Source organism: Ciconia boyciana, chromosome 8 (assembly GCF_034638445.1).
Source record: "Ciconia boyciana chromosome 8, ASM3463844v1, whole genome shotgun sequence".
Classification (NCBI taxonomy): domain Eukaryota; kingdom Metazoa; phylum Chordata; class Aves; order Ciconiiformes; family Ciconiidae; genus Ciconia; species Ciconia boyciana.
In genome coordinates, this window is record NC_132941.1 from 8,282,438 (window position 1) to 8,310,304 (window position 27,867).

A 27,867-nucleotide genomic window follows, 5' to 3' on the forward strand; every position below is an offset into this window, starting at 1 on the left:
TACTCACACATTCAAACCATGGCCCTAGTACTACAGGCAGACTGTACCTGGACACTCACCAATAGGCAGAACTGAGTAGGGCTATAGGCTTATATTATGACACTTTTTCCAGGTCACAACCACCCAAGTTGCATCTTGCCATGCAGCGCAGGGAGAACAATTCCAGTAGCTATGCTTGCATGAAACAGCTTCTTGCTCTGGCATATTCAAAGAAACTCTGCAAGCCAGCTCTCTTCCCTAGAGGTTTTAAGCTTCAAATTTCCTTTGGCTGGACTTTATGGATGTGCTTCATCTGAATAGAACCAGAGGGCAAAGTGAAGTGCCATATAAACTCAAACTGATGGATCTATTTCCAGAGCCTTGTAATATGGAAACAGTACCATTAGATTAAAAAGAACGATCACAGTTTTTCATCTTGTGTTCAATATCAGTCATTCCTTCTTTTATTTTGAAGCATCTAACTTTTGCTTAAAGAAAAGGCTGCCACACAAGTCAGCCTTGTTTCTTGGTAGAGATCAAGGAAGATGGTGCTTTCTCAGTCCTTCAGCTTCATATTTCATGTTCTTTTCAAGTCTCTTAAATTGTACACATTTTTAAAATTAGTTTCCCTGAAAGATGTTTATTTCTTTGGTTAAAAAGGTCAACCAAACAAAAACCCCAAACAAAACAAACCTCAAAATTCTAAGCAGTAAAACTGCAGGAATGGCTGAAATGGAAACTCAAATTTCCCATCCATCGCAGCAGCCTAGTTACGCGCAGTAAAGGCTATTTCAAACACTGCTGCTTTACAGCTCAAGAGCACCTTTCATTACAAAGTGCTTTTTAAAGATGTTGTACCCTGAGATTACTGCTGCCTTAGAGATGGTTTGTACTAACCAGTAGTCAGGGAGAACTACAGCTCTTAGCCTTGATTACTTTGAAACCAGCCTCCCTTTTGTGCTTCCAAATAGCTCTGGGCACAAGCATTGATATGTTAGATACCTCACTACCTGGACTGTTGGCAACATAAGCTGCTCTTGGATATCTCACTGCCAGCAATTGATAGTATCCATAAAATAATCTTGCAGTTGGTTGCAGGCAATATAGTGTGAGTGCAGGCTCATTTTCTGGCATCACAAAGTCCTGGGTACCCCCAAGCTCTACCTTCTCTTTTATAGTTCACCATCAGAGACTCCCCAATGTGCCTGCAATTCAATTTCTCTTAATGAGGACAGAAGTCACAGTTGCCCTGCTGAGATTTGAGCGTAGGGTTCCTGGGTATGTCACCAAGCAGTGCCCTTTGGCTTCATCAGGCAGTAAGCAGGGTTTCACCAGTTACGTGGATTGTGTCCCTCTCCCTGCCTGTGCTCTGGGTGTATGCAGTATTCAGAAAAGTTCAAGGCAGAAAGATCCAGAAGCAAGCAGAATGGGGCTGGTTCTCTCCCCCATGCACTGAGCACTTACCTTGCCGTGAGCACAACGTGCGTGTCAATCCTTGGGGTCTCCAGAGCAAAAGCTGCTGGGCACAGTGAACTGATAAGCTGCAAATAAATTGACAACTAAGGAGTGAGCCAACAGACCACTGGGCTCTTTCTCATTAGTAACTGAATTGGGATTGGAAGACAGCTGTCTGGGGAAAGGAGGGGGATTTAACCCCACTCACTGACGTGCTTTAATTGTGTACAGGATGTTTTGTAGGGCTGTGCTGGTGCTTGTTAGCAGATGAGCATCCTCACCACTCCTCTTAATCAAGGATAGCGTCAAACCCCTTTCTCAGTCCTCCTGCATGTGTCCCTTGGGTGGGAGAGCTGGATTCTCACACTGTCAGCCTGAAATGGCCTGGGTGATATATCTGTGAAGAATCCTGTCTGATTGTGATCCTTCCAGACCCTTCATCTTGATGTGAATGACAAGCTGTCACAGCCTGCCTCAGCCTTATTGATGACATCTGACCCTAGAGAGGGAGTTGACAGGAATGGGAAATCTTCTGAGGTATGGCTTCTGCCTGAGGAAGCAGTGCAGCTCTGCACCATGCTGTAAGAAATGCCTGGGCATTTGTTTGGCAAGGACTTAAGTGTATTTCATTTACCTTGTTCTTCTTTGTTACTACTTCGAAGCTAATTTAATTTAGAGCTGTAAAGAATAGGTTGAATTTTTAGGATACAGCTGTGTCTCCTTCTGTACTTCTTCTACATAAGAGAGAGTAGGATACTTGTAAGGAAGCCTGGAGGATAACCCTGGAGTTACTCTTCTTTCTGGGAGGCAGAGATGAAAGAGGCTGGAAGGCTATACTTTTTCACTGATTTTAACCTAACAGGCTCCAGGGCAGGCAGAGATGTTTGGAAGATGCTACAGTGAAGGCATTGAGCTGAACCTGGGAAGTGAGATATGCTTATTGAATTAGCCATGAGAGCAAGAGGCGACCTCACACTGGGGCTTCTGCATTATGACTATAAATTCTCTGAGTGGCAGCACGTCTTTTGGAGAACACATTGACTTCAGCTCACTGAAATGCAAGAGAGGAGAAAATTCATTCCTGGATCTGTTGTAGGGTTAAAAAGCAGGGAATCATCACTTCTTTTGCTGTTAACTCTTGTTGGCTATTAGCATTGACTTTGGTACTTGTACACACTTTTTTCCCGCCCCCGCCTCACAACACTCCTCTAACAGTTAATACCTATAGAAGTCTTTAAAGGTGGGGAGGAAATACCGTTCAGCATGCGTTTAATTTCTGTACTTTTTTTTGTTTGCTTATTAATTCTATTCAGCAGAATGAATTGCATCACAGCAAATAGGTTCCATAGAAGATGTACATTTGTATTAAAGACAGCGTGTGCTTTTCCAAGAAAAAAAAAAGCTGGTCACTGGAACTGAAGTAACCGTTAGAAAAAGTGTGTGATTTTTATTTGCTTTCCTTCAGCAGTACACTGAAAGCACATCTGTGCACAACAGCTGGATCTCCAAACTCCACCTGTTGGCAGTGTGTGCGACATTGCAGACTGTGAGCAGGCTTTGCCTTTAGCATAAGTTTTAATGCCTAGCTAACAAGCTGGAATTAAAGTGGACATGATGATGGGTGTTTGTGTGTGAGTCCTAGACCAGCAGTACTATGAAAATGCCAGCAGCATAAGCAGCTTTTGCCCACCCATATTTCCAAGACTTGTAAAGCTGTTGGTTTTAAGCCTTTAAAACAAATCACTGTGCAAGTGCCTGCATATTTAAGATCTGTATTTCTGGGCCACAAGGGAAATGACTATTCAAGGCATCTGTCTCAGATGAGATCTACCTTCTGGTAGGATTTATAAAGCACCTATTACCATGGTGCCTACATGTTGTTTCTAAATGGGTCTCAGTTGTCAAATGTGAAATTGTCTTTTGAGTGAGTTGCTCTGACTGTATAAACTCCAGTAGTTAAGTACGAGTCCCAGTGGTTGGAGGCAAAATGCAGACAGACAATATGTACACTCAAGGGCACTTAATTCCTCCCAGAGACAGGGGCTATGGAAGCTTAGGGGCTTTAAATCTGTAAGCTGTAATAACTTGAGCCCTCAGTCAGGGTTCCCATTGTGCTAGATGCTGTACAAATATATGTACCATGGTCCCTGCGCCATGCTGCTTGTGATATAAATAAGCATGACAGCAACAAGTGAGTATACTGAGAAATAGCAGGGTGAAGGGCAAAAGGAGCGAGCATGGGCTGAAGCAATGCGGGTTGCCAGGCAGGGGCAGAACCTTTTCTTACGTTTGTATAAAAATAGTGCTTTATGTCTTTATTATCCAGGTGTGATTGCCTTTAGGAATTAGATCAGGCATCAAGTCTAAAGAGGTATTTAATGAAGCACCAACTCATTGGCTTTCATTCAATAATTTGAAGAGGATGTTTCGTGCTTAAGCATGTAAAAGGTACAATCTCACAGGAGAAAGAAGGCTGGTTAAATTCCTTGGGGGCTGATTTGCAGAGCCCTTTTGGATCATTTCTTAGTTCAGTCTTTGGCTTCTCTGCTGTTCCCTGTCCATAGTTCCAAGCTAGTCCTGACCAGGTGGGTATCAACGTGTCTTAAGAGTCTTAAAATCCTTTCATGTAGTCCACCATGCATCTCTTCTGTAGTGAGGTTTTTATTTTCAGAAGGGGTTTTTTTTTAATACTGGGGTGGAACAGAAATAAATTATCTATTCAAGAGACAGAAACAGAGGCACAGTGTTGTCAGTCATACTACCCAGCTCTACAACCTGTGAGCTGAGATCAATGCGGAGAAGAAACCATAAGAGATCCTGGCTTTCGGTCTCCTCTGTCTGCAGTGATTTCCATCTAACACTCTCCTGGTAGCTCAGATCTGAAAGGGTGACCTAGACACAAGACTTCTTTGTCTATGCTTTTTAGCAGCCCAGTTTTACTGGCTAATCCAATTGTGCTTTGGCTTGGGATGCAGAGTTTTTCTTTGTTGCTCCTGGTTCCTAAGTACAGGATCTGGAAGTTGCATTTGTCTATCTGTCTGCTAGTTGTACTCCTGCCCTGATATCCAAGCTGCTGTCTTGGAAACACTTCAGAGACTTCCATTCTTCAGAGTGACTGTCTCGGCTGCTAGTACAGGGAGTTTTAATATTTTCCTCATTATGGAGCAGCATTTATTATTATGCCTTTTAAGGCAGGGCAACTTCATTTCTACATCCTTTTTTTGAAATATATAAGTGAGTCTCCTTTGAGATACACTGGGATTGACAAAATAGCTAAGATTTTACTAATGTATTACCACAAAGAACAGAAAATCAGAGGAAGGCATCTGGACAGCTTTGGCAGTTTTTTTTAAGATTTCTTTTTTCCCCCCATTCCTTCTTGAGACAAATGCAGAGTTCTGCACTGGGCACACTATCAAATTCTCTGGTCGAGCATATGGCTCATCAAGTCATCTTTCTTGTGCTCTTAAACTTTTCCTCCTGTTCCCATCTTCCCTGCCGCCCCTCCCCCCCATCCTTGCTCTCATGCACAATTTATTATCTCCTTTCTCTCTGTCTTCCTGTCCCAGGCTTACTCATTTCATTATATCTTCTGATGCCAGAAAAGATGCTGTTGGTTTGCCATATGCTGTTAAGAGGTGCCGATATTATCACAAACACCAGTTGCCTGGCTTGCTGTAAGCCTATTGACGCATCCGTCAGCTTGCTGCTGTTCTTGGTGAAAGTCCATTCTGCATTCTCTTCTGTGGCTTCTTGTTTTATTTGTTTCCCATAGGGTGTTTTGTATGTTTGAATTTGTTCGGCATCAAAGATAGGTAATGTTCTGGGGATATTTGCTGACAGCTGACTTAAAGTGTAAATTACAATGCTGATGTTTAACTCCAAGTTTAAAGCAAATGCGGGTAGATAACTCTTCACGCAGTGTAGGAGTGAACTCCTTTCCCAGGATAATTGTGGATGCTAAGAGTTTGCATAAGTTCAAAAGTGGCTAGGCAAATATATGGAAGCAAAATCAACTAAGAGCTAAAAAGCCTCCCAAAGGCACCATTGCTAGCTTATGAAATCTCTGGACTGCAAATTTCTGGAGTCTGATTCTGTTCTGGAAGTTCTAGCACTGTGTTTTTGCTGTGGTCTTATACTCTTCCCTCGGCTACTGTTGTCCACAGGATACTAGACTATTTGGACTTTCAGCTTAAGCTGATGCAGCTGGCTAATTAACTTTGTGCTTAGAATACCTGTTTCTCATTTCACTTCCATCTTATCTATGATTAAAATGTAGGGATGTAGGACTACAGTCATTCCTGGCTCACTTTTTTCAGACCCTTTCCTCGTTGGCAACTGAGCCTAACAGTTCCATTATAAGCAATTCGGGCTCCCTTTTCAAAGTCGTTAGGTTGTTCGTCCCATCACTGCCAAGAGGATGTTTCAGAGCTTCATTTTCCAGTGCTTAAAAACCACACTTTAATTTCCAGTTGAAATTTATTCATGGCCATTTTATATCCATTTGTCCTTGTGCCAACTTTGTTCTTTAGCTTAAGTAGCTCTCTGCCTTCCTCAGTGTTTACTTCTCCCCCACCCAGTGTGTCTATGGAGAATAATAAAGTCACCTCTTAACCATCATTTTGCTAAGGTGACAAAACTGTGGTCTTTAAGACTCCTCATGAGATACATCTCTGTTACCATAATGATTTCCTTAGCACTTTTCTGCACGGTTCCTTCTGTGTACTGCACACAGCTGTTCAGGTGAAGCCTTGTATGAAGCATGTATTCGTGCTTTCCCTTCTCCACTGGCAGTGGCTTTCCTGAGACCTGATCTGCCCTTTTCATGGTTGTGTCACCCTGCTGGGTCATGCTTGTCCTCATCCTCTAATGGGCTCATATATCCAGGGTATCCTACTCATTTCCAAATTATGAGACCCTGCTCATAACAGCAATTCTTACTAAACCCTAAATGCATGACCTTGCACTTTGACAATTACATTTCATCACATTTCTATTGCCTCAGAGCTCAAGAACATCCTGCTACTCCTGAAAGATATTCTGAACTCCCCACTATTAGCAGCAGCTCCTGGCTTCACATGGTCAGCAGATTTCCTTAGTATACTCTGACTTATTGTGCCAAGGTCATTAATGAAATGATAAAATAAGATCCGCATCAAAACATGAACGTAAAACAACTTCCCTCCAGACTAATAATTCCTCTTCCGGCATAAATCCTGTCATTGCCTCTTTAATCGGTTCCTTACCCACCTTGCAATTCTTATACTAATCCCCATGTTCTCCAGCTTGGCTAGTAATTTCCAGTGTGGCACCATATCAAATGATTTATTGAAGTACAGATAAACTAGATCTACCACATTTCCCTTGTCTAGAAAAATTGGTTATCTCATCAAAGAAAGATATCAAGTTAAGCTGGCTTGATCTAATCTTGGTAAGTCCTTTTTATCCCTTAACCTGTTTTATCTGTTTTGCAGTTTACCCTCATGTCTTTAATTATTTTCTATTTCAAAATTTCTTCTAAAGCAATGCATACTATTGAGGTCAGTCTACTGGGTCTGCACCTACTTATGACTCTACTCTGTAGAGTACATGCTGTAGGACATACAGAACACTGCATATTGCCTATGCCAAAACCCTTGTGATGAATTGCAGTACTTGAAGAGATGAAATGTACTAGTTTGGTTCCACTTTATTTTATTGCAGTACTATGTACAGGCATGGACTGAGATGAGAATGTGTCTAGCGTGTTAGCCTGGTATGTGGGAAATCCAGCTAGCTACAGCTGCAGGTATGTAATGCTTGTTTCAGAAGTAGGTCGTAATTGTGAAAATTTCTGATTCTGCTAAGTGGTGGTGCTGGGATCTGGGTGATACCACCTTTAATTTTTTTTTTGGAGGGGGGACATGTCTGAATTTTCCATCCCACAGTACCATCTGGGTGGATTTACTTACATCTTTATGATAGCCTTGGGTTTCTCAGCTTTACAAGCAAAGTAGTTGCAAACCTGTTCTACCAGGTCACATCAAAAGCACTTATCCCCCAACTCAGAGCAGACCAGCTCCCTCCAAGCCTGGAGAAGAGAAGCGACTGGGGTGGTTAAGGCTGTTGAAGGATCAGCTATGGCACGGCCAGGAAGAGTATAGGTCTTCTGGGACGAGTGTGATGAGGGGATATGTCTCTCAATTAGAGAGAATGGGGACTCAAAGATAGTAGGAATAAGAGATTACACTATCTGAGAACATGGTTTGGGAGGTCTGAGGTCCTCTGAGGATGAATGAAGTTGTCTGTATACAATGTGGTTTACAGACCCCAAAAAAGTATTGGAGAATCCAGATTTGCTGATTTATTGGTTTATGGGAGGTTTGCCAGCAGTGTTGACATTATGACAATGGTGTAGCTCTACTGAAACTCTTTGCAATGTTCATAAGCACCCCCAAAATAAATTCGATGCCTACAGGAAATCCTTAGATCTCTTCTGCTTGGAGCCAGAAACACTCTGGTCCTTTCTTTGTTGCTCTGCTGTTCTGGCATGTGATTGAGACATTGCCTTTAGCCTGCAAAAGTAGGTATGTAATGTAGTCTCCTTTACAAGATACATACTTGAGTGCGAGATTTGGGAGATGCTCTGGATAGAATTTTAACTTGCTTAGAGCTGTTTACTTTGTCCCAAACTTTAAACTCAGGGGAAGACTGAGTGTTCAGTTGCTGTTGTAGCGTATCCCTTTTCTGAGCATGCCAAATAGCTGGTAGATGACAGTATTCCTCCCACCAGCTGAATGATTGCTCTTTAGGTGGAATTGAAGAAGCAATGAGAACATGACTGTGCTTCCACTAGTGAGATTTTTTGGCTACTGATTTCCTGTTCTGTCTGTATTTGTGTGTGTTTCTTTTGCAGTTTGTTTGTAATGCTGTTGTTGAACTCTGACAGATTCATTATGAAAGAATGACATTAGATAGGGATGTTGACCCAACATCAGCAAGAACCAGCTCTTGAATTTTTCTTAATCATCTCAGCTGTTGTTAGGACACACAATGAACAGCAGCTTGATGACAAAAAAATATTTCTTGCTGCAGGATGATAATTGGCTCAGTATGGAAGTTAATACGATTTTATTTGGGGATTGGTTTGTAATGAGATTACATTTTAAGGAATCCTTGGGTATGGAGGGTTTTGTGGCTGTATTTATTTAATCAGTTGTGGGCACTTGAAACTTCACAGCAGTAAGCCAGGTTAGAACATGGTTCTTCTTGCTCTAACAAAACATGACTGGAAAAGAAAATCTTCTGGGGGGCTAGTGGGATGGAGATTATACCACATGAGGAAGAAACTTGCTTCTAGATGGTGGGGAGCAAGGATGTCTCAGTTCAGCTTTTCAAGCTACAAATGTTAGTGACTAGCTCCTATTCAAACCAGTGCTATGCTGACTCAGGCAGGTTGAGTTGCTTACCTGCACATTGAAATGATGCAGAAGGTCAACAGAAATCTCTCTGTGTATCCCCCCTCTACTTCCTTACTCTCTAAGCTCTATGGGGCAAGTGGTCTTACTGTACAGCTTTAGCATCTTTCTTACAAGTCCTGACCTGAGTGGGAACCTTTATATGCCACTGCAATGCCAAGGCATTGTTGTAATTAAAAGAAATTAAATTTTCTTTTCTGTTAAAGTTGGTGGGAGTGAGGATGGGGTTGAAGCTTGTTTTGGGAAAATGGAGAAGGGAATGGAATTTGGCTGGAAATACTGACATGGATGTCCCAGCTTGATGCAGAAGTTATCATCTATTGATGTAGGTAGAAGCACTGGTGTCTGGAGTGGGCATGTGCTGAGTCTCTGATACAAAGAAGTAACTCTGGGGCAGCAATTTAAAGACTTGCTTCATTACTTTGGATATGTGGGTGTTGCTTTAAATTTAATGGTCACTACAAATCAGTGTAACACTAAAGCTAGAGGGCTAATGGTCTTTTAGAATAACTGAGTCAGCTGCAGAGACTGGATCCTCTGCTGGTGTAAAACATTGCACTTCTGTCAAAGTCCATCATAAGCTGTCAATTTAGACCATCTGGGAAGCCTGGCCCAGAAGACTGTGAAGATGAAGGTTACAAAAATTATCGAAGAAATTGACATTATTTCTCTATCTATCTTCTTTCCCCAGGGCAGCCATTGAGGCTCTGGCAGCTTTGCTGAAATCAAGTAAGCTTTTTTCTTCATATTCTTTCTGACTTTCCTTTCTGTGCTGTGCTGCTGGACAGAATGATCTTGTTGAACCTCATTCTCCCTTGGTATCCCCTCTTCCCTCAGTCCCAAAGAGCACTGCTTAGAAAAGAGAGGCAGTAATGCAGTAGTTTCCTATATGTCTAGGTGTGATTCTTGGAGCCCCATGGCTCTGTGGATGCAGCTCTATGGGAAATGGTGCTCTAGGTCCCAGGGAGCAAGCTGCTGAGGGAATCAGACTAGACCCTTATTTTGAGTAGTTAGGGAACAGTGGTTGTCCTGGGGCTTGGTCCAGTGGAAGAAATGGGGAACCTCTCCAGGCAGGGACCAATGCTTATTGCTCTGTTCCAGCATCACTGGAGAGTGGGGCCAGGACCTGTCTGTCCTGTGGTGCTGTTGTACTACATGCTTACCTGGTAACCATGATGCTGTTGGCAAAGGCTTGGAAAACTTCTGTAGTCCAAAAGAGATGACCTTATTCTGCCTTGCAAGGTCATCAGGTCTGATAATGTGCAAGACAGGGCTGAGACCTAGTGATTGCCGGGTACAGCCCTGCTGTGGCAGGCTGTGCTTAACACTTGCACCAGCTGGCTGGGGGTGTTGAAACCCTTCATGTGGGTTCTGAGGCACACACTGCTGGTGTGACTGTTCCTGAAATGAACATGCTACTGTTTTTTTGCCTTTATCCCATCCAAAAACACTTAGCTTTTTATTACCAGATTTTAATAAAGCTTTGATTAAGAAAGAGCGCTCTACTATTGCAGACAATCTACTCTACAATAAATCACAACGGTGTATTGTTCTTCTCTCTCTCTCTTCCCCTCCTTTTCTTCCCCTCCCCCTTGTCCTTTTCATACTATTAGGAATAAATGTATTTGTGAAAAATTGTAGCCCTGGAAGCAGTGCTTAAATGAGCATGCTGCAATTGTATCATGTCTGAGTTGCATCAGCTCAAGTGATGGATTCTGAAATAATGCCTCAGTACTAACCTTACTGCCTAAATTTAAAGGTCACATTATTGCAACAAGGAAAGACCTTCTGGTTTGGGCACTAAATCTTAGTAAGGGGGTTGTGGGGCTATGCCACAGCTGCTTGCAATAAAAAAGCAAAATTAGCCTTCAGACTAGAAAAAAACTTAGAGAAGGGTGGAAAAGTGGAGCAAGAGCTGAAGACTCATCCTGCACTCCTGTTTTATGGTGAGTACTAGGAATGGGAAGTGAAATTCTGTTGTCCCAAGATACTTATAGGATAAGTATTCTACTTAGAGGCTTGTTTTGGGTCTAGACATGAGAACAGTATATAGAAGTGGAGGACTAATTACCAAGGGAAGTTGTGAAGTGTAGTCTCCTGCGGACTTGCAAACACATGTTGTAAAAGTTGGGGGGGGGAAGCTGAGGATGATCTAGGGAATCTAAAAGGATTGGATTCGGCTCCAAATTCTCCCAGCCCTTTTTATTCTGGAATGAGGTAAGTTGTTTTGGTTTTTGTTTTGTTTCTTTTTTGTTTTTGTTGTTGTTAAAGCCATTTTCTCTTAGAAATTTCTTGTGTGACTCTTCTCAGCCAGCTTATGGTGTGAAGGTATCTTGATTCTTCCTTTTATACTTTTTGTGCTTTAGGAAGTGCATATGCTCTTCCAGTACTGGAAGAGCATACTAATCATTCTGGTTGGTTTTTTCAGGGGTTTTCACAGAATGTACAAAAAATGAACTCCAATGAGAATTTAGTCTATTGAGCAAAGCAGTCCATACACTGGCACTCTGGTTGATCATTGTGATGTACAGGTTAGGGTTCTCACGTTCATTTGTACTGTTGATGATTGCAAACAAAGGCATTGTTTGGGGGAGACATTTCTTCATTTGAAGACACCCTTCCCAGTTTGCTGTTTTTTCCTTTATCATTCACAATCAAACAACATTGTTGCAGCAACACCAGCTACTGCTTCCATGGAAAAGTGAATTTTAGGAAAACACATGGTCTGTTTTCAGCTGATGTTCTTTTAAGGCGCTGGAACTGGGATTTGGGAAATGGTGCCAATACTGTGCAACCAAATAGAGCACCACAGCCCACAGGTCAGCTTGCACTGTGTTTTCTGATGTTTTCTGCAGTCTGATGCAAAGTGGTCAAGAATGTCTTTTAGTTTTGTCCTTGTCCTGTGGCTCAGGACATGAGATGCTCCAGGCTTCTGGAGCAGACTGCTCTGGTGGCTGCATACAAATGAGCAGGCTGTGCCTTTTGGGAGGTGTGGGTTAAGAGATGTGAAAAACAGCTCTGGTTCTTCCAGAGATAAATTCACCATGGATGAAAAAGAGCTGAATTCATTTTCATGATTGCATCAGGACAGCTTTGTTTGTCATATTTAACTTTATGTCCATGACCTTAGCACTTTTGAATGGTGCAGGGGTTCTTAGAAAGTTAAAAATTAAATCTAGTGAATGCTATAGCACTTGAAAATTGCTTGTGAAAACAAGCACTAAAACTGTACGTGGGAAAGCACCCAGAAGCCCTTTAGCATGTTTTAGATGGGATACAAACTAAATGGGAGGCGGGAATCCTGGAATGTGCTACACTACTTGAATTGCTGGACTGAGTATTGTGAGCTTTGTTGGAGACTTGCAGTAACCCACTTGCCACGAAATGGTGGTGAGATTCAGTTTTACTGGGGGTGAAAGGTATAAAACAGAGAGGAGAAGAACACACCCATTCTTGAGGGTCTCCCTGTAGGGCTGTCGTATCCTTAAATGCTTCAGCCCAAAGTGATCACAAGAGTTATGGTTAGATGAGGAATTGTGCTGAAGGGGAAGTCTCCCTCTTGCTTTTGGCAGTGAGCTGCAATGTGAAAACACACAGTAGTTTTAAAAGGAGCAGGCAGATGGCAGTGTCTCTCCCTGATGGATTTGGAAACATCCATCTTCAGCTCCTCAGGCGTCCTTAAGCTCTACTTGAGACTTTGTCCACCTGTAGAGCCAGGGACTGGCTAGAAAATTCTTGGCCTCTGTCTCTTTCCGAGCAGAAGCTGATGCTAAGTGCCCACTTAACAGGTGCATAACTGCAAGAAGCAAGGCATCAGTGTAAAAAAAAATTAAAAAATTACTGCTCCAGCTGTACCTGGGAAATTATTGCTGTTGTGTTTCAGAGGGGAAGTACAAGATTGTCCAAAGAAATAGGTGATGGGACACTACAAACTTGTGCTTCATCCACAACAGGGAAGAAATGCTTGGAAACCCAGTGCAAGACGAGAGTGACCTTGGTTGTCCTGTTCCCCTGTACATAGTGGAAATCAGTGGTAGTCATAAGGATGGTGAATAATGAAGGAATAGAAGTTTAGGTCCCTTCTAACGACACCGCTGCATCTATCAGTGGAAGCTTGGATTACTGCTATAGAGAAGATGTTTCTTGCCTGACCATCAGCCAGTTTCTCACTCCTGCCTTCTTATCTCTTTCCAAGCATCCCAGAGTACTTTACCAATCTTTGCATGCTACTCTCGCAGTTGCTGTTCTCTACCTGCCATGCCCACATGCAAACAGTAAACAGCTTGTAGCAAGTCCTTCCTCCATTGCCTTGCTGGATTTTTTTAATATCTGTTGTCTCTCCACCATGCTGTTAACTCCCCCTGACTGAACTACATTATTATACAGGCTGAACATGTTGCTTGGTAAATATCTATAATGGTGCTGAAGTGCCAAGGAAGCATCAGAGGTCTTTTACTCTTCTCTTGGATATTACAGTCAAGATTTCCAGTGTTACGCCTGTTCATCCTTCTTTCTTCAATTTCTAGATGCTTACTACAGCCCAGGGTGGGGATGGGGGTGTAGATACCAATAGCCATAGATCAAACCGAGGTGGGATGAGGCACAGCATCCTTCCCAGAGTTTCTTCTCTCTGTCCCAGGGTACACCTACTACTCTTTCCAGCCTCCTTTGGCTTTGTTCTACTTCTCCTCTATACATTTGTCTTCATATCTTGCTCCAGTTCTGTCTTAAGGCCTGGGGAGCTCATCCCTAAGGTCTCCTTTGCCTGCAAGAGGCCCAGGTGTGGATGGGGCACACTCCAGCTGGAGCCTGTCTGAGCCACAGTGGAAGGTGAGGGCTGCCCTCCAGGTTGCTCTTAGCCATGGGCTCTATTGCTTTTAGTGAACTCGCACCCCAAAATAAAACAGGCAAACCATTCCCAGTTTTGGGGGAGTGGAAGAAAACTTGGATACCTGATATATAAGTGCAGACAAGTTGCATATCTAGGGGTTTGCAGGCTGAAGGCAGTGTGATGGCCTGAACTGGACACTGCAGCTCAGCACCTCGAGCCACATGATGGCGATGGTATTATAGGGATCCCCGCTCCCACCGGCGCTTAATCCAATATTTATTTTTGGTGAGTAATTTGTTTATCAGCAGGTTATTTTAATCTAATTTTGGTTGTATTTGTTATTCCTGACTATATGTACTTCCCAGAATTAGCAGCTTTCATGTCTTTAAGGAAATTAGCTAGAGCTCATCTCGGAGGCATTTGCTCAGCGGATATTGAAGGAAAAGGCTAGGGAAATGGGCAGGGCCCTTGTTGCAATGCTTGCCTAGTGAAGTTGTAATAAGCAATTTAAAAAGACAGGTTGTGGTGACCCCCTGATCGTGCTTATTTCAATCAAGACAATTCTGTGTGCTAACAGCAGTTATTGCTGATGGCCTTTCCCCTCTCTATCGTTTCCTTCCTCCTTTTGTCATCTTTATCTTCTTGCCTTCCCTTTCCCTCCCAGCCTTTCATCTCTCACTTCCTGCTCTTTTCTCCTTATCTTCTGTCAACTAACCTTTACTTAACCTTTCACCGGCTGTTTTTTTGCATCAAAGCATAAGGATTATGTCTTGTGGCTGGCAGGATTAAAATAATCAGTGTCATTCTCTTCCTTTTATGCTGGCATCAAGGAGGGGCAAGTAACTCTGCGAGGAACAGAAAGCGATGTTCTAGCAATAAGCAGATTATGGTTTCTGAAAGGCCTGCACCCTCTATGTCTGAATTCATAATGCTTTGCAACAGATGTACTGATGCACGTCTCTGATCTTGTGTCAAAACAGCCCTATGGTTAAAGCATGTCAGTGCCTGTAGCCAACAGCACGATGTTTGTGATTTGCCTAATATTTTGCCAGGTACCCATTTCTCATGATCAGGTTAAGACTTCATTACCCACTTCTGGATTCAAACTCCATTATCAGTCTGGCCCCAAATCTATCATCACAACTTGCAGGGTATTGTGAATCGGAGTTTAATTTTTCAAATAGTTCCTTTCATTATCATCTACAACAAGTTATTTGTGTATCCTTTCTTCCTGAATTTCAGAATGCAAATAGCCTTGATTTTATATTTTTAAATTTATCTCTTTGAGAAGAGCCACTTTATGGGGAAAAAGTTATTTTTGAATGCCCTTTATGTTCCCTTCCCCAAGACTGTTCTTCATTCATAGACATATCCCAAACTGAAAGTAACTCGGTGCTCCAGAGAAAAAGGTTGGTTTCATCTCCTGGGGCATGGCAGCTTCCCACTGTTTTGCCCCTCAGGGTGGGTATAATGGAACCAAAGTGTCGAGGAGCTGCATTATTCTCTGTTGACAACCTTAACAGTGATTGCTTACTGCATTTGTCTTGGCATGGGCAGTGTTTCTGCCTCCAGTGATGATCTGGCTTCAGAAAAGTCAGTCACTGAATTTGAGGAAGTCTTCCAAATTTTCTAGCATCCTTATTTGAACTCTTTCAAACCACTTTGGTCAGAAAAATCAAGCTGGAAATTTTGTGCAAAAAGTATTTTTGTGGATTTCCAGCTTTCTGTTGAGTTCCAACCAGAAGATGCTGTGAACCTGAAAAATAAAGGAGAAAGGAAAAGTTTTTGAAAATCAGTTTCCTTCTGGGATTAGTTCAAAAGTTTTGGAAGGGGTTAGTTTGCTCTTTCTTAATTTTTACATATGAACAATGTAACAAAGGCAAATTGGAGAAGAATCACCATGTCATAATACAGTTTGTAAGACTGCTACTGAAGTGGCGAACACCTGGAACTAAAACAAATATTTTGGAGTAGAAAAATTAAGCTGTTCTTGTACTGAAGCTAAGCTTGTGGCTGATTCCTGGTTTAGGAGCAAAACATGGCACTTACAGGCAGGATTTGCTAGGAACTGTGTTCTCTGCCTTTGTGCCAGTGTTGTTTGTCTATCCTAAATGCTTAACTTAAATAAATGCCTGGACTCTGAAGTTTATGGGGCACAATTAGAGTAGTCTTCTGGCTTCCAACAAAAGTTGAACTAATACTAGTTTCTTGCTGGAACTGTAGAGCCCACTGGGTCTGAATTCATCCCAGTACTTTATGGGTGAGTAGGTTTCTCCATGGGGACAATTCATTTTGTTTCTATAGGGAATCCTCATGCTTATCTCTAGCAGAAATGGACTCTCAATGACTGAATGCAATAGCTGTTTTCTCTTTGCTTTACAAGATATCTTGCACCTTTTATTCCAAAGAGACAATCACTAGAGCAGAGTGGGGAAGATGGAGATTTTCTTATTCCTTTCACTCCTTTAGGGGCCATAGGGTTAATTTAGCAGAGCATTCTTATCTCCAAACTGTAGCAATGTATGTCCTTGGCATAATGAATCAGCTGAGTGGCATCAACAAAGAGATTTAAGCAGATAGAGATATTTATCTTTCTGTCTTTGTTCTGCCTGGTAAGCAGTGCATTGCTCATCATATTTCAGGTTGACTGTAATTCAGTTTTGTGATTAAATATGCTGCCTGTTTTCCAGTGGTCCCTGTGTTCCTGGCAAGCACTTCAAAGGGGACTGGAATGCGAGGAGGGCTTCAGAAATGTCCACGGAAACACTGGCAGTCATGAGACTTTTATCTACTAGACTGAAAACCTAGCTTTAGAGTCTGTCCTTGTCCCCCAACACAAAATCAGAATTCTGTCAAAACTGGGGATTTCTTTGTAGTGTGATCCCCTTGCTAATTTAGATGCATCTTTAACCATTTGATGCCTCCATACATTGGCTGTGCATCCACATCAAATGTTTCTGGCTATCTTTTCAATATATTCATCAATGACATTGACAGCGAGATCGAGTGCACCCTCAGCAAGTTTGCAGATGACACCAAGCTGAGTGGTGCAGTTGACATGCCAGAAGGACGGGATGTCATCCAGAGGGACCTGGACAAGCTGGAGAAGTGGGCCTGTGTGAACCTTATGAGGTTCAACAAGGCCCAGTGCAGGTCAAGGCAATCCTCGGTTTCAATACAGGCTGGGGGATGATGTGATCGAGAGCAGCCCTGTGGAAAAGGACTTGGGGGTACTTGTGGATGAAAAGCTGGACATGAGCTGACAGTGTACACTCGCACCCAGAAGGCCAACCGTACCCTGGGCTGCACCGAAAGAAGCGTGGCCAGCAGGTCGAGGGAGGTGATTCTGCCCTTCGACTCTGCTCTGGTGAGACCCCACCTGGAGTACTGTGTCCAGCTCTGGAGCCCGCAGCACAAGAAGGACATGGAGCTGTTGGAGTGGGTCCAGAGGAGGGCCACAAAAGTGATCAGAGGGATGGAACACCTCTCCTCTGAGGACAGGCTGAGAGAGTTGGGGTTGTTCAGCCTGGAGAAGAGAAGGCTCCGGGGAGACCTTATAGCAGCCTTTCAGTACTTAAAGGGGGCCTATAGGAAAGACGGGGACAGACTTTTTAGCAAGGCCTGTTGTGACAGAACAAGGAGCAATGGTTTTAAACTAAGGGAGGGCAGATTTAGACTGGATTTAAGAAATACATTTTTTACAATGAGGGTGGTGAGGCCCTGGAACAAGTTGCCCAGAGAGGTAGTGGAGGCCCCATCCCTGGAAACATTCCAGGTCAGGTTGGATGGGGCTCTGAGCAACCCGATCTAGTGGAAGATGTCCCTGCTTTTGCAGGGGGGTTGGACTAGATGACCTGTAAAGGTCCCTTCCAATCCAAAGCATTCTATGATTCTATGAACTGCACAGATTATTCAGGCCAGATACTCTGCATTTTAGAAAGTTTAGATACTGCAGTGCCTAAACTTTCACTGTTTGGCAGCACTGTCCTGGAAGCCAGAAGTGGAGGGTTGGTTCTAGAAGTGTGGGAAACTGAGAAGACATTGAGCATTCCAATATCACCCATCCCAGCCTCAGCAGGCAGAATTGAATCTCTTGCAAAGAAAATAGTATGCCAGTGACAGGTTTGGGGAAGGTGATGAAGACAGTGCTCCCCTGTCAGAGATGCCGGAATAAGATTAGGAAGACAGACCAAGCATGAATAAAAATAGAAAGCGCCATTCCTAAGCACTTCTGAAAGCTGCATGGAAGGAGAACTTCCATTTCCACTGAACACTGGCCATATCTAGGGAGAAGGAAAGGGACTAACAAAAGAATAACAGCAAATGGATCAAAAGGCATAGGACACGTTACCATTTACCACACAGATCATGCATATTCACTCCAGGTGGAGTGGGTTCTTGCTGCCTAAAAATCTGTGCAGTGCTGCCTGTACCTGTATGATTCATTTCCACCATCTGTATTTATGCCAAAATATAGATAGATACCCTTGCAGGTGCATCCCTAGATGCAGAGATCAACAGACACAGACAGGTGGAGAGGCTTCCTTTTTCCATTCTGTCTTCTGGAGATCTTGGCATATTTCCTCGTTCATTTATTTGCTACTTTATTGACTATACAACTGAAGAAATGGAAGAAAAAATAAAAAAAAAATACAACACAGGTTAGCAGAAGAGAATCAATGAAATCAGACAGGAGAAACAAAATGAATGTGTGTTTTGCCCCTTCAGCAAGTAATTCTCATTGCTTCTGATCAAAGTGCTGAGGGAACTACAGTCCTGCCTCTTCCATCTCCTTGCAGAACAGACTATCCCAGCCTCACTTTTCAAAGCAACTGTTTTGATCCTAAAGGTGATAAGTACTACAGAAAACATGAGGGGAAACAAATAGTGAAGTTATTTTGCTTAGCTTCCTCTGTGCTTTCCATCCAGTGATAAAACTGAGGCAGGGCACAGTTGTGTGTTCTGATCCCTATGGAGCTCGCATCCAAATGTGGAAGTCTGTCTTGAAAGACGTGAGGAAAACATTGCAAACACATTTTATGAGAATTCTTTTTCTTTTTTAAATAAATTCTGCAAGCAGCTTTACCCACAGTGCTTTCCAATATTTCCTTTGTCCTATTGACATTGACACAGAAAGCTTAGACTTCAAGCACTGAATGCTAGGGGCTATAAATCCCTAGATCTAGTCCAGTTTCATCTGCCTCTGAACAGTTCAGGGAAGTTCTGAGTCTGATCCAAATTGTCCCTACCTTACACTCCTTGACTCTCTTCTTCTTGTCATGTTTTATATACTTATTGACTTTTACAGAGCTTCCTGAGTAATTCTTCAAGGAAGATTGACTGATTTAAGGGGTTAGTCATCCTGCAGGTTAGTAAACATGACAGCTGGTTGAGGATTAACAGGAAATCATGAATAAAATCATTGGGATTGATAAGGGATTCTCAAGCAATTAAAGTTTTCTTGCAGAAAGTCAAATAGAAAAAAGAAACATAGAGTGAAGGTCAAAGGAGAAGGGTAACCTTCTACATGCTGGCAACCACTGAGCCCCAAAATACAAGATGTACTGTCAGAGCTAGTGTGAGATGGTTAACAACAAGGGGATAAAATGCTAGGGAGAACTGCAGGCCAAGGTGTAGGAGACTGGGCAGAGATGTGTAGGAAAAGCTGTGGGTCCAGCAGGTCTGTGCAGAGGCATGTCAACAGGGTGGTGTGAAAGTGCAGAGCAGGATTAAAATAAGTTGGCAAACTGGTGTGGGGGTGCTGTTTGTTGCCTGCCCTGTGGTGCCAATGGTAGAGAAAACTGCAGGACAAGACCAGGTAGCAGAACTACCCTCCAATCCCTTCTCCAGGTAAAAGTTTGCTAATGTACTGCAGAGAGCAGACTGAGACAACTTCAGGCGATTTCCTTCCCCTTTCCAATACCTCCATCTACTTCATCACTTGGATTGAGCTTTGCTGCCTACTAGCTGCTTCCTGCTTACTATTTCCATGGCTTCCCTTGTTACTGATTTTCTTCATGCAGCATCTTTCTGTTCTCTCTCTTAACCTGCTTCTTCTGTCCTGTAAATCCCCACTGATGACTTTTAACATTCCAGGTGTGAGAGGCTCTGGCACTTTGTTTAATGAACTGGAAATGAATTGGAGCCTACTAGCTCTGGAGAACCCATACCAAGAGCCATCTGTTGTGAGCTGCAAATGCTGATTGGTATTCAGGGAGCTGAGCTCCAATCTTATGTATGCTACCTGGCCCCTTGGTTGATTACTGAGCTCCTGACAGCTTCTAATGTGTGTCACAGAGAGGAATGTCAGGACCAGTCAGGAAAATATGTTTAGGCAGGGTTGGTTTGAAGGAAGGGAGCCTAGAGTCTGGTATGGCTTCACATTTGTCCTGTGGGGCAGAGTAAGGAATGCAGCGGGTGAAGGGATGTGTTTTAGAACACTCAGCAGAATTTGTATTTTATCACAAGTTTTATAATCTTCTCCTTTTAGTCTGATATCCCAGACCTACATGATTAAGGAAACATTGCAGCTTTCCTTTTATATTTTTATAAAGCTTATTTTTTTAAAACATATTTTTTATTTTCTTGTCCATGCAGTAAAGCCTTTAAACATGACCTGAATGTGACCTTTAAAATCTCAGAACCAGAAAGCAACAGAAAAGAAGCCCAAACTGCTGTTGCTCATGTTGATGTTTTGTTAATTTTTAAATACTGTGGCTTTCCAGAATAATTTGATTCATGGCTTTTGTTATACAGGTATGTGTGGGAATACATTTAGAAGTTAAACATAATTTTGCTGGCTGTGACAGGATTGTACAGCTACAAGGTTTCTGGATTTGTTGATCTCAGCAAGGTGTTCTCTTGGGACTGAAGCACAGCATTATGTGAAGATTATATGACCTGCTGTCAACTAATCTTATTGTTCTTCAGCTTTTCTCACTCCTCAGGAGCTTCTTTAGTTTCAGGAACTCTTATGTTGCTGCAATTGGAATTAAGTTTATTAGCACTTGGAAGGAGATATGGGATCTGCCCTTTCCTCACCCATGGTTTGGTTCATCTGCAGGGTTCTGGAGGAACCATGTCCTCTTAGACAGGAGAAGAGACTGCTTAATTTTTTTCATGTACAATTCCAAGAGCCTAGCTCATGCTTAGCAAGTAACAACATCCTAAATTGTAACAACAACAACAAAAAAATTAGTGGGGTTTTTTTTTTTACCTGAGACCATTAAGCAAGAATGAGCAGGTGTTAAAGTCTGAGTTCGAGCACTGAGTAGCCATGTGGTTATCAAACAGTGCTAATAGTGGAAAGAGTTTAAGTCAGCCTTTTCTCTTTGTTTTCAGAGTCTAACAGCCATCAGGCAGTGAACAGAGGCTACCTGGGTGGATTGCTGAGACTCTATCAAGACTGGCACTGCAATGATGTCTCCAACAACTACATTTATATTCGTAGGGGTCTCCTGCTCTGCCTAAAGCACGTCACAAACATCCAGCTGGGCAGGGAGACTTTCCTTGGTTCCCGGGGTATGGAGATTCTCTTCACAAGTGTACAGGTAAATGGCACTTTTGTGCTTAAGTGAGATGGATTGGTAGTTAGTGCTGGATTCTACCTCACAGTGCAGGAAATTCCATGGTTTTATCCTGAATTTATATACATATCAATGAAAAAAATTATAATGTTAAAAAGTATTGACTTTTTAACATTAAGCTTCATGGGAACATTAAGCCTCATGGGAATTGTAGTTCAGGCTTTTTAATGCTTTTTTATTCTCCTCCCCTGTGGATCCTGCTGTCTGCTTGGATTTCCTCTCCCAAAGAACAGTGCAGTATCTCCACAGAAGAGTTGCTTAGGTGTTCCATGAAATGTTTCCTTTCAGGTATCCAGATGGATAATTCCACCCAATCAGTCTTTTTCCACAAAAAAGTGTTGATATGTCCAGGCCTTTGCTAATGAGAAACATCCATCAACTGTTTTTCAGGAGGCCCAGTTTTAATTTTGTGAAACATTAATGTGGGTCCATCAAGAAAGATGGCATGGTCCTGAGGATGGGATCCCTGTAAGGTATAGAAAGGGCAGGTACAGAACAGTGATGGTTTCCTCCGAGTCTCTCACCAACATGCTTCCTTAGCCTTCTTTGGAGAAGTCATTTATGGAGAAACCTTTGGTTCTTGGCCCATGTGATTCCACAAGGAATGTTTCCATTGTCATTCTCACTGGCCAGTGCATTATCTCATTCTAGCACCATCACAGACAGAATGAAAAACCTGTCCCCTTCTCCTCCAGGAAATCCATTGCCTTATGATCAAGTGTATTTGCTTCTTCGTCTTTCCCATTGCTGTCATGAACAATTCTGCTGTGACTGAAAGATGTTTCTTACTAGTAGTAGATGGTAGATTGGTAGAGTTTTTTTCACTTTGCTTTCCTCATGAGGAATTGACCACTTGTTCATGTCAGATGAGGTGGCTAGGCCCAGCAAATCTTTCAAGGGAGTATGGCCTCTGTTAATGACAAGTCCCTGGTCTGCAGAAACTTGAATAGGGTGGATGGCAACAGCTGCTTGAAAGTAGATGTCAGCTTGTTCCCTCTCAAGAGCCTTCTACAGCCCATGTTGCTTTCTGAGCTAACATCTCCTGATAGCTCAGCCTGGGAGCAACCCCATGGAAAGTGCAAACTTGGGGTCACCTTGGGTGAACAAAGAGGAAATGACACACTGAGACTCCAGTGAACACTGATAACTCTAATCCTTCCAAAGGTTAGAAGTGGAGCGGAAATGACAGCTTCAGGGGCCTCCAGTTTGCTTTTTTCTGCTGTGCACTACTAGGGAGATCTTGGAAGGGGAATTAGCAAGGTTAATAAATTTAAAGCTCAACGTTCCCTCACTACTTCTTTGGGATATTGTCAATCTTACAGTGTGTCTCCAAGACAAGAGGTGTCGAGAGGAGTCTGGCAGCCCTAGGATGTCTCACTCATGCTCTTCCCTACTCTGACCTGAGGTAGAGGTGGCTGCTGCTACGAAAATCTTCATAGTAGACAGAAAATGGGAAATCTATTGTCCTGAGAGGAACTGCAGGCTGTACTAAGAGAGAAAGAGACAGGCTAAGAGAAACAACTCCTGCTTGGGAAAGCAATGGCTGTTTGTGTGTGTAGACAATATTTTAGTGCCTTTAGGAATTTGCTGGCTGTGGTGATTAGCCTTGACCAAACTCTGAGCAGCTAATGAGATTTTAAAGGTGGCTAGAATAGCTGGCTAGAAAAGTCCTGCTGAAATTTTTTTATTTTTTAATTTTTTTTTAAATCTACTGAAATTGAAACAGTTCTGCCAAGATGGGTTTGTTTTAGTAGCCTCCAGTGGAATTCCTATTTACAAGGCTGGTTTTCAATTGAAACCTCTCCAGCTGCTTATTGTATGGGCTGATGGACAGCTGAAATACCTGAGCTTTTAATAGACCTTAAGCCTATGTCTTTACAGGAAGAGCCAATAGTTCAAAGACTGTCTCCTTACACAAATTAGAAGTGACTGCTACTTTATTTGAGGAGAATTTAGAGGTATTTTGAATTCTGCTCCTACCTGGAATTAAAAATAATTTTAGATAATGAAATTATTCATGAAAAGGAAGTACTTTCTGCTCCTATATCTTTTTCCAAGCTCCACTTAGACTTTCATGGCAGTTAAATGATATGTTCACATTAGCAACTGTCTGGCTTTGTGTGCAGTGACAGAGAGCTGCCTACTCTGAGACAAGAAAACAGGTTTGTATCTGCTTTAGGAGAGACTGGTGCATGGAACATTATTTTGCTATTTTATCATTTATCCGTCTGATTTCTTAAGCTCGCCTGGTTTCTCTTCAGCCTTCCTGTACTAGGGTCTACTCTAGGATAATATTATCCTATACTCCACTCCATTTCCCAGTAGAGGCATCCATTAGCATAATTACCTTTTGCTTTACTGTCATATTGAAACCTCCTTTTTTGTATACATCGCGTACGTATCATAATATCTGGACTATTCCAGATTCAGCAGAGAAAAGATTGAGTGTGGAGGCTAAAAAGTAGATCCCCTGAATTCAGGTTAGATTTACATGGGTTTTCTGAGCTAAGGATTCACTCTCTTCCCTCATTCACAATATCCCAATGCAAAATAAATGGGATAGTTTACACACATATAAAGCAGTCTCCTGTCTATTTCTCAGGTGTCAGTAAAAAAGGCTTTTCCAATACAGTGATGGAATGTTTTTCAGTCATCTGTAAACTGTGTTATCTTGGAATCTGAGAGCACTTTATGAACAGTAATGAAAACAGTCCCACAAATTCCCTGTAAGGTATCTGAAGGCTTGTTTGCACTTGTAAGCTAAGTTGCTGTAAAGAAAAATATGACTTTCAAACAACATTATTGAGTAACTCCATGTGTGGAAATTCATTGTCTGGATGAACGTGCCTTGTTCTTGACTATCTCGATTCACTTGGCAGTGAATTAAGATGGCTGGCCCAAGGCAGGCATTTATACAGTCCTGTGTTCACTGTTCTAGTAAAAACAGAACAGTTTTAGTAAATTGTAATAAGACTGTTCAAGAATGTTATTCTGTTCCTGCATACAGACAAACTTTCCTTATCTTTCCTTTAATAACAAGCAAACCAAGGCAACCAAACACTATGTGAAATGGTGAATAAATTGAAACACTGGAAATAGAAACCAGTTCTCCTTGGTGTTTGTTCTAACCACAACGAAACTTTCCTTGGAGATACTTTCAAAATTGTCTTTTCTCTCCCTCTTGTTCTGAACAGCCAGAGATCTAGAAATGCATATTAAGATTCTTGTAGTGAGTCTTGTAAGCATGTCAGCTTTAGATGATTTTTCTAGCCTCCCTACAGGAATCCTGGTTAATCCCACTGAATCTTATAATGCTGTTCAATCATACATGAGAAAACAGAATAAAATCCTGTACAACCAAAAAAGACCCCAATATAGCCATTTTCCTGTTCCTTATTATAATAAAGTACTTTATGTTCTTTGGTCATCTTCCTGGTTCTACTGAATGTTTTTTGGTTAGTTTTGCTTTGTTTTTATTTTTTTGTTGTTGTTTTTTGGGTTGGTTTGTTTGGTTTTTTTTGTCCAACCCAAATCCTAACTATGGGCTGTCAGACAATGGCACAAAGTATCTGTTCTGCCCTTTGGGCTGTTCCATTTTATCTGTGCTGAAGGGAAGCAAAAATATTAAATATTAGAATGTATTGTAATATTCCTCTCTTGCCTTTATAGCACATTCATGCTGCTTATTTGACTTGCATTGCTGTTCTGATGAGCTAAGTCTTAGTCCCAAGCCACCAAAGATAACATGCTGATAGGCATAGTACAACTTGTTAACTTAGGTAGGACACTACATTGATTAGTCAATCTCTCTGATGGAGGCTATGGTCTAGATGCGCTGTACTTCGGGAAATCTGAAGGCTTGATTTTCTGAGCATCTCACCTATCAGTTTTAAACAACTTCACCTTTGTGCAGCAGCTATAATTTGCTTATCCAAACTCCCTGTCTCTTATAAAGACATACACCTACTATGATCTCCGAGAGGGTCTTTGCTTTTAGTTCTGTGGGGGGGTTTCGTTCTCTTTGCAACAAAAGACCAAGGAGTTCACTTGCACAGCATGGTAATAAAAATACAAAAATATTCTATGTCTTCAAAGTACATCTGGGCTCTCATAGCTCCTTATACTTCCATTTCCTACTCTGGATTATAGGAGTAGAAAATGTGGGATACTGCAGGAATTCAGTATTTTATGACCAGGTAATATATTGAGATCTTTCAGACTAACCATTGGGCTTAGTGCTTAACCATATAGAATAGAGTACAGTGGGAATGCTCTCTTTGAGTATACATTGTGTACAGTAAGCACAGTGAAATAATGGTGTAATTGTCCTAGCTTACCTGTGTTAGTTTTGGCAGGATAGCTCTAGGTATAGTTGTGGTGAAGAAGCCGAAGCACAGATTTTGGCGTGTGTTGGCAGACAAAACATATACATGCTCTCCCTGCAGGATTTTTTTAATCCATATTAGAGAACATATCTTTTCAGTGCTACTGTTACCTATGTTAGCTAGGATATTTTAGGTTATGCTACTATCATGCCTTCCTTCAATATACTGACTATAATATCTTATAGAGCAGAGCTAGGAGATGCTGTGTCTTCCAAATGACATGCATCAATGGAAGTTGTCTGAGATCCATGCTAGCCTGTACTTCTGTGAGAAACAGACTGCAAGAACTTGAGGTCTTGCTGTTCCAGGCATATTTCTTTAACGATAAAAAGGAAAAAAGAGAAAGAAAAAAAAAAAGGTGAGGGAGGAGCAGAAAAAAAAAGCCATAAATATAAAGATTTCATATTCCAATCAGAAGAGTGTATCTACTCTGGGGGATTGTATGTAATAGGCAGGACAATTGTAAGAGACAATTCTTAACATTGTTCTCCTTTGGTTCTTAGGACTGTTTATCTTACAAAAATCTGGATCCTATCATAACCACTGTGACTCAGATTCTGAGAAAGTGCTACCCCAAGGAGTCTCTGCCTGTGGCAACAGTAAGAAGTTCCTATTTCTTCCCTCTTCCTGAGAATGCCAAGGCTGAACCTCCATGTGAGGGATCTGAAGGTAAATGACTGAAGGGTGAGTTCAGTAGGAGGAAAAGGAGCATGACATGAGAATTAAATGTGGGATCCGGGGAAGGGAGTCTTGGCAGCCTAGTCCTGAGGTTTACAGTTAAAATTAATCTGATGGCCTACAGTGTCACTCATCAGAGACGAAACTACTCCCAGGCTGTCTTGAAGCTTGGAGATTCTGTTTGGAGAATAAATGAGAGAAGATTAAAAGGAGCAAGGAAAAGGAAAAAAAAATCCTTCTATTATCCAAAAAATAATGGAACAGTGGGCATGGCAGAGGCTGGAGATGCCATTGTTCCACAACAACAACAGAGGGTGAGACAATTGTGCCTGTGCATGACTGTTTGTGGGGGGAACACTGCCCTGCAGCTTTTTCAGTAAGGAATTGCAGAAAATAGTATCTTTTTTCCTTTCTAAAATAAAAGCACATAGCAGTCACGCTGCATGAGTAAAAGATGTGAGCACTTGCTGAAAAGCAGAACTTAAGCACAGGCAGGATAGTCACTCCACAGAAAAGGAGAAACGGCAGACTCCATGATACACACAAGCAATTTCTCTGTTGCTTTCAGTTTCATATGGAAGATGCCCAAATACTATAATGATGATAGCAGTAAAACACCCTAATCTAGATAACATAGATTAAGACCATCCTGTAATATCATTGCAGCCAAGCAGAAAATATCTGTATTGCTTTGTAATATGAGTTGGATCCATATCATGGTGACATTTGTCATGGTTTTGAAAGGCAGTGCTTGAGTCCAAGAGAACAGAGCTCTAAAAAGTGGGAGATTTAGTGCCAAATTCATTTATACTAGATTAACAAATGGGATCTGCTTTAATCAGGGTTGTGGTGGGTTGTAGTTTGAAGGCGTGTGTGGCACGCATAGAAGAGATTGCACATATTTCTGTGGAGGGCCTGAGAGGGATATTAGGTTGAATGCCTTTGCCTCTACCTCTTTTCTACTTCTGCAGGTGACTACGAAAGTGATGGAGAGGAAGAGGCTGAAAAAGAGGATAATGAAGACGTGGAGAGTAAGGAGGAAGTAGGTATATGAGCCATAGTTTCCTTAATCATCCACATACTGGAAAGTAAAACTTTTCATTGTCCATTTTGACATCCTGATAAGCTGTCTAAGCAGAGAATGTAGATATGCATGTGGTCGCACATAAATACGGTACATGAATAATAGAAGGATACTTGAAAGAAGAAAAAGAGAAAGCACTGACTTTCATTGAAGAGAGTCCCCTGCATGTACCTTAGTAATTGCCATGCTTGTCACCCAGGGTGTTGTGGGTTTGGTGACTTCTCTCTTCCTGCAGAGAGACTGACCAGTGACTATTAGAATCATATGCACAGTCAGGGAGAAATGATGGATCTTTGATTCCTCTAGGTGTAGACCAGAAATGGCACTTAGTAGGGGAAAATTGAATTATCACCTAGGAAAGGCTAAACCTCTTTTTCTTCCTGTATCAGAGCATATTTGGACTGTGCACCTA

The 27,867-nt window shown here is 42.0% G+C and overlaps 1 protein-coding gene across 1 annotated transcript in view; it reads left to right on the forward strand.

Annotated features, from left to right (window-relative positions):
* Positions 1-27,867, forward strand: part of AGBL1 (AGBL carboxypeptidase 1) — a 274,909-nt gene that overhangs the window by 20,823 nt on the left and 226,219 nt on the right. The window contains exons 4-7 of the mRNA XM_072870404.1: positions 9,583-9,620; positions 21,064-21,272; positions 26,197-26,362; positions 27,343-27,413. Coding sequence (XP_072726505.1) covers positions 9,583-9,620; positions 21,064-21,272; positions 26,197-26,362; positions 27,343-27,413 — 484 coding nt within the window. The remainder of the gene's footprint in view (positions 1-9,582; positions 9,621-21,063; positions 21,273-26,196; positions 26,363-27,342; positions 27,414-27,867) is intronic.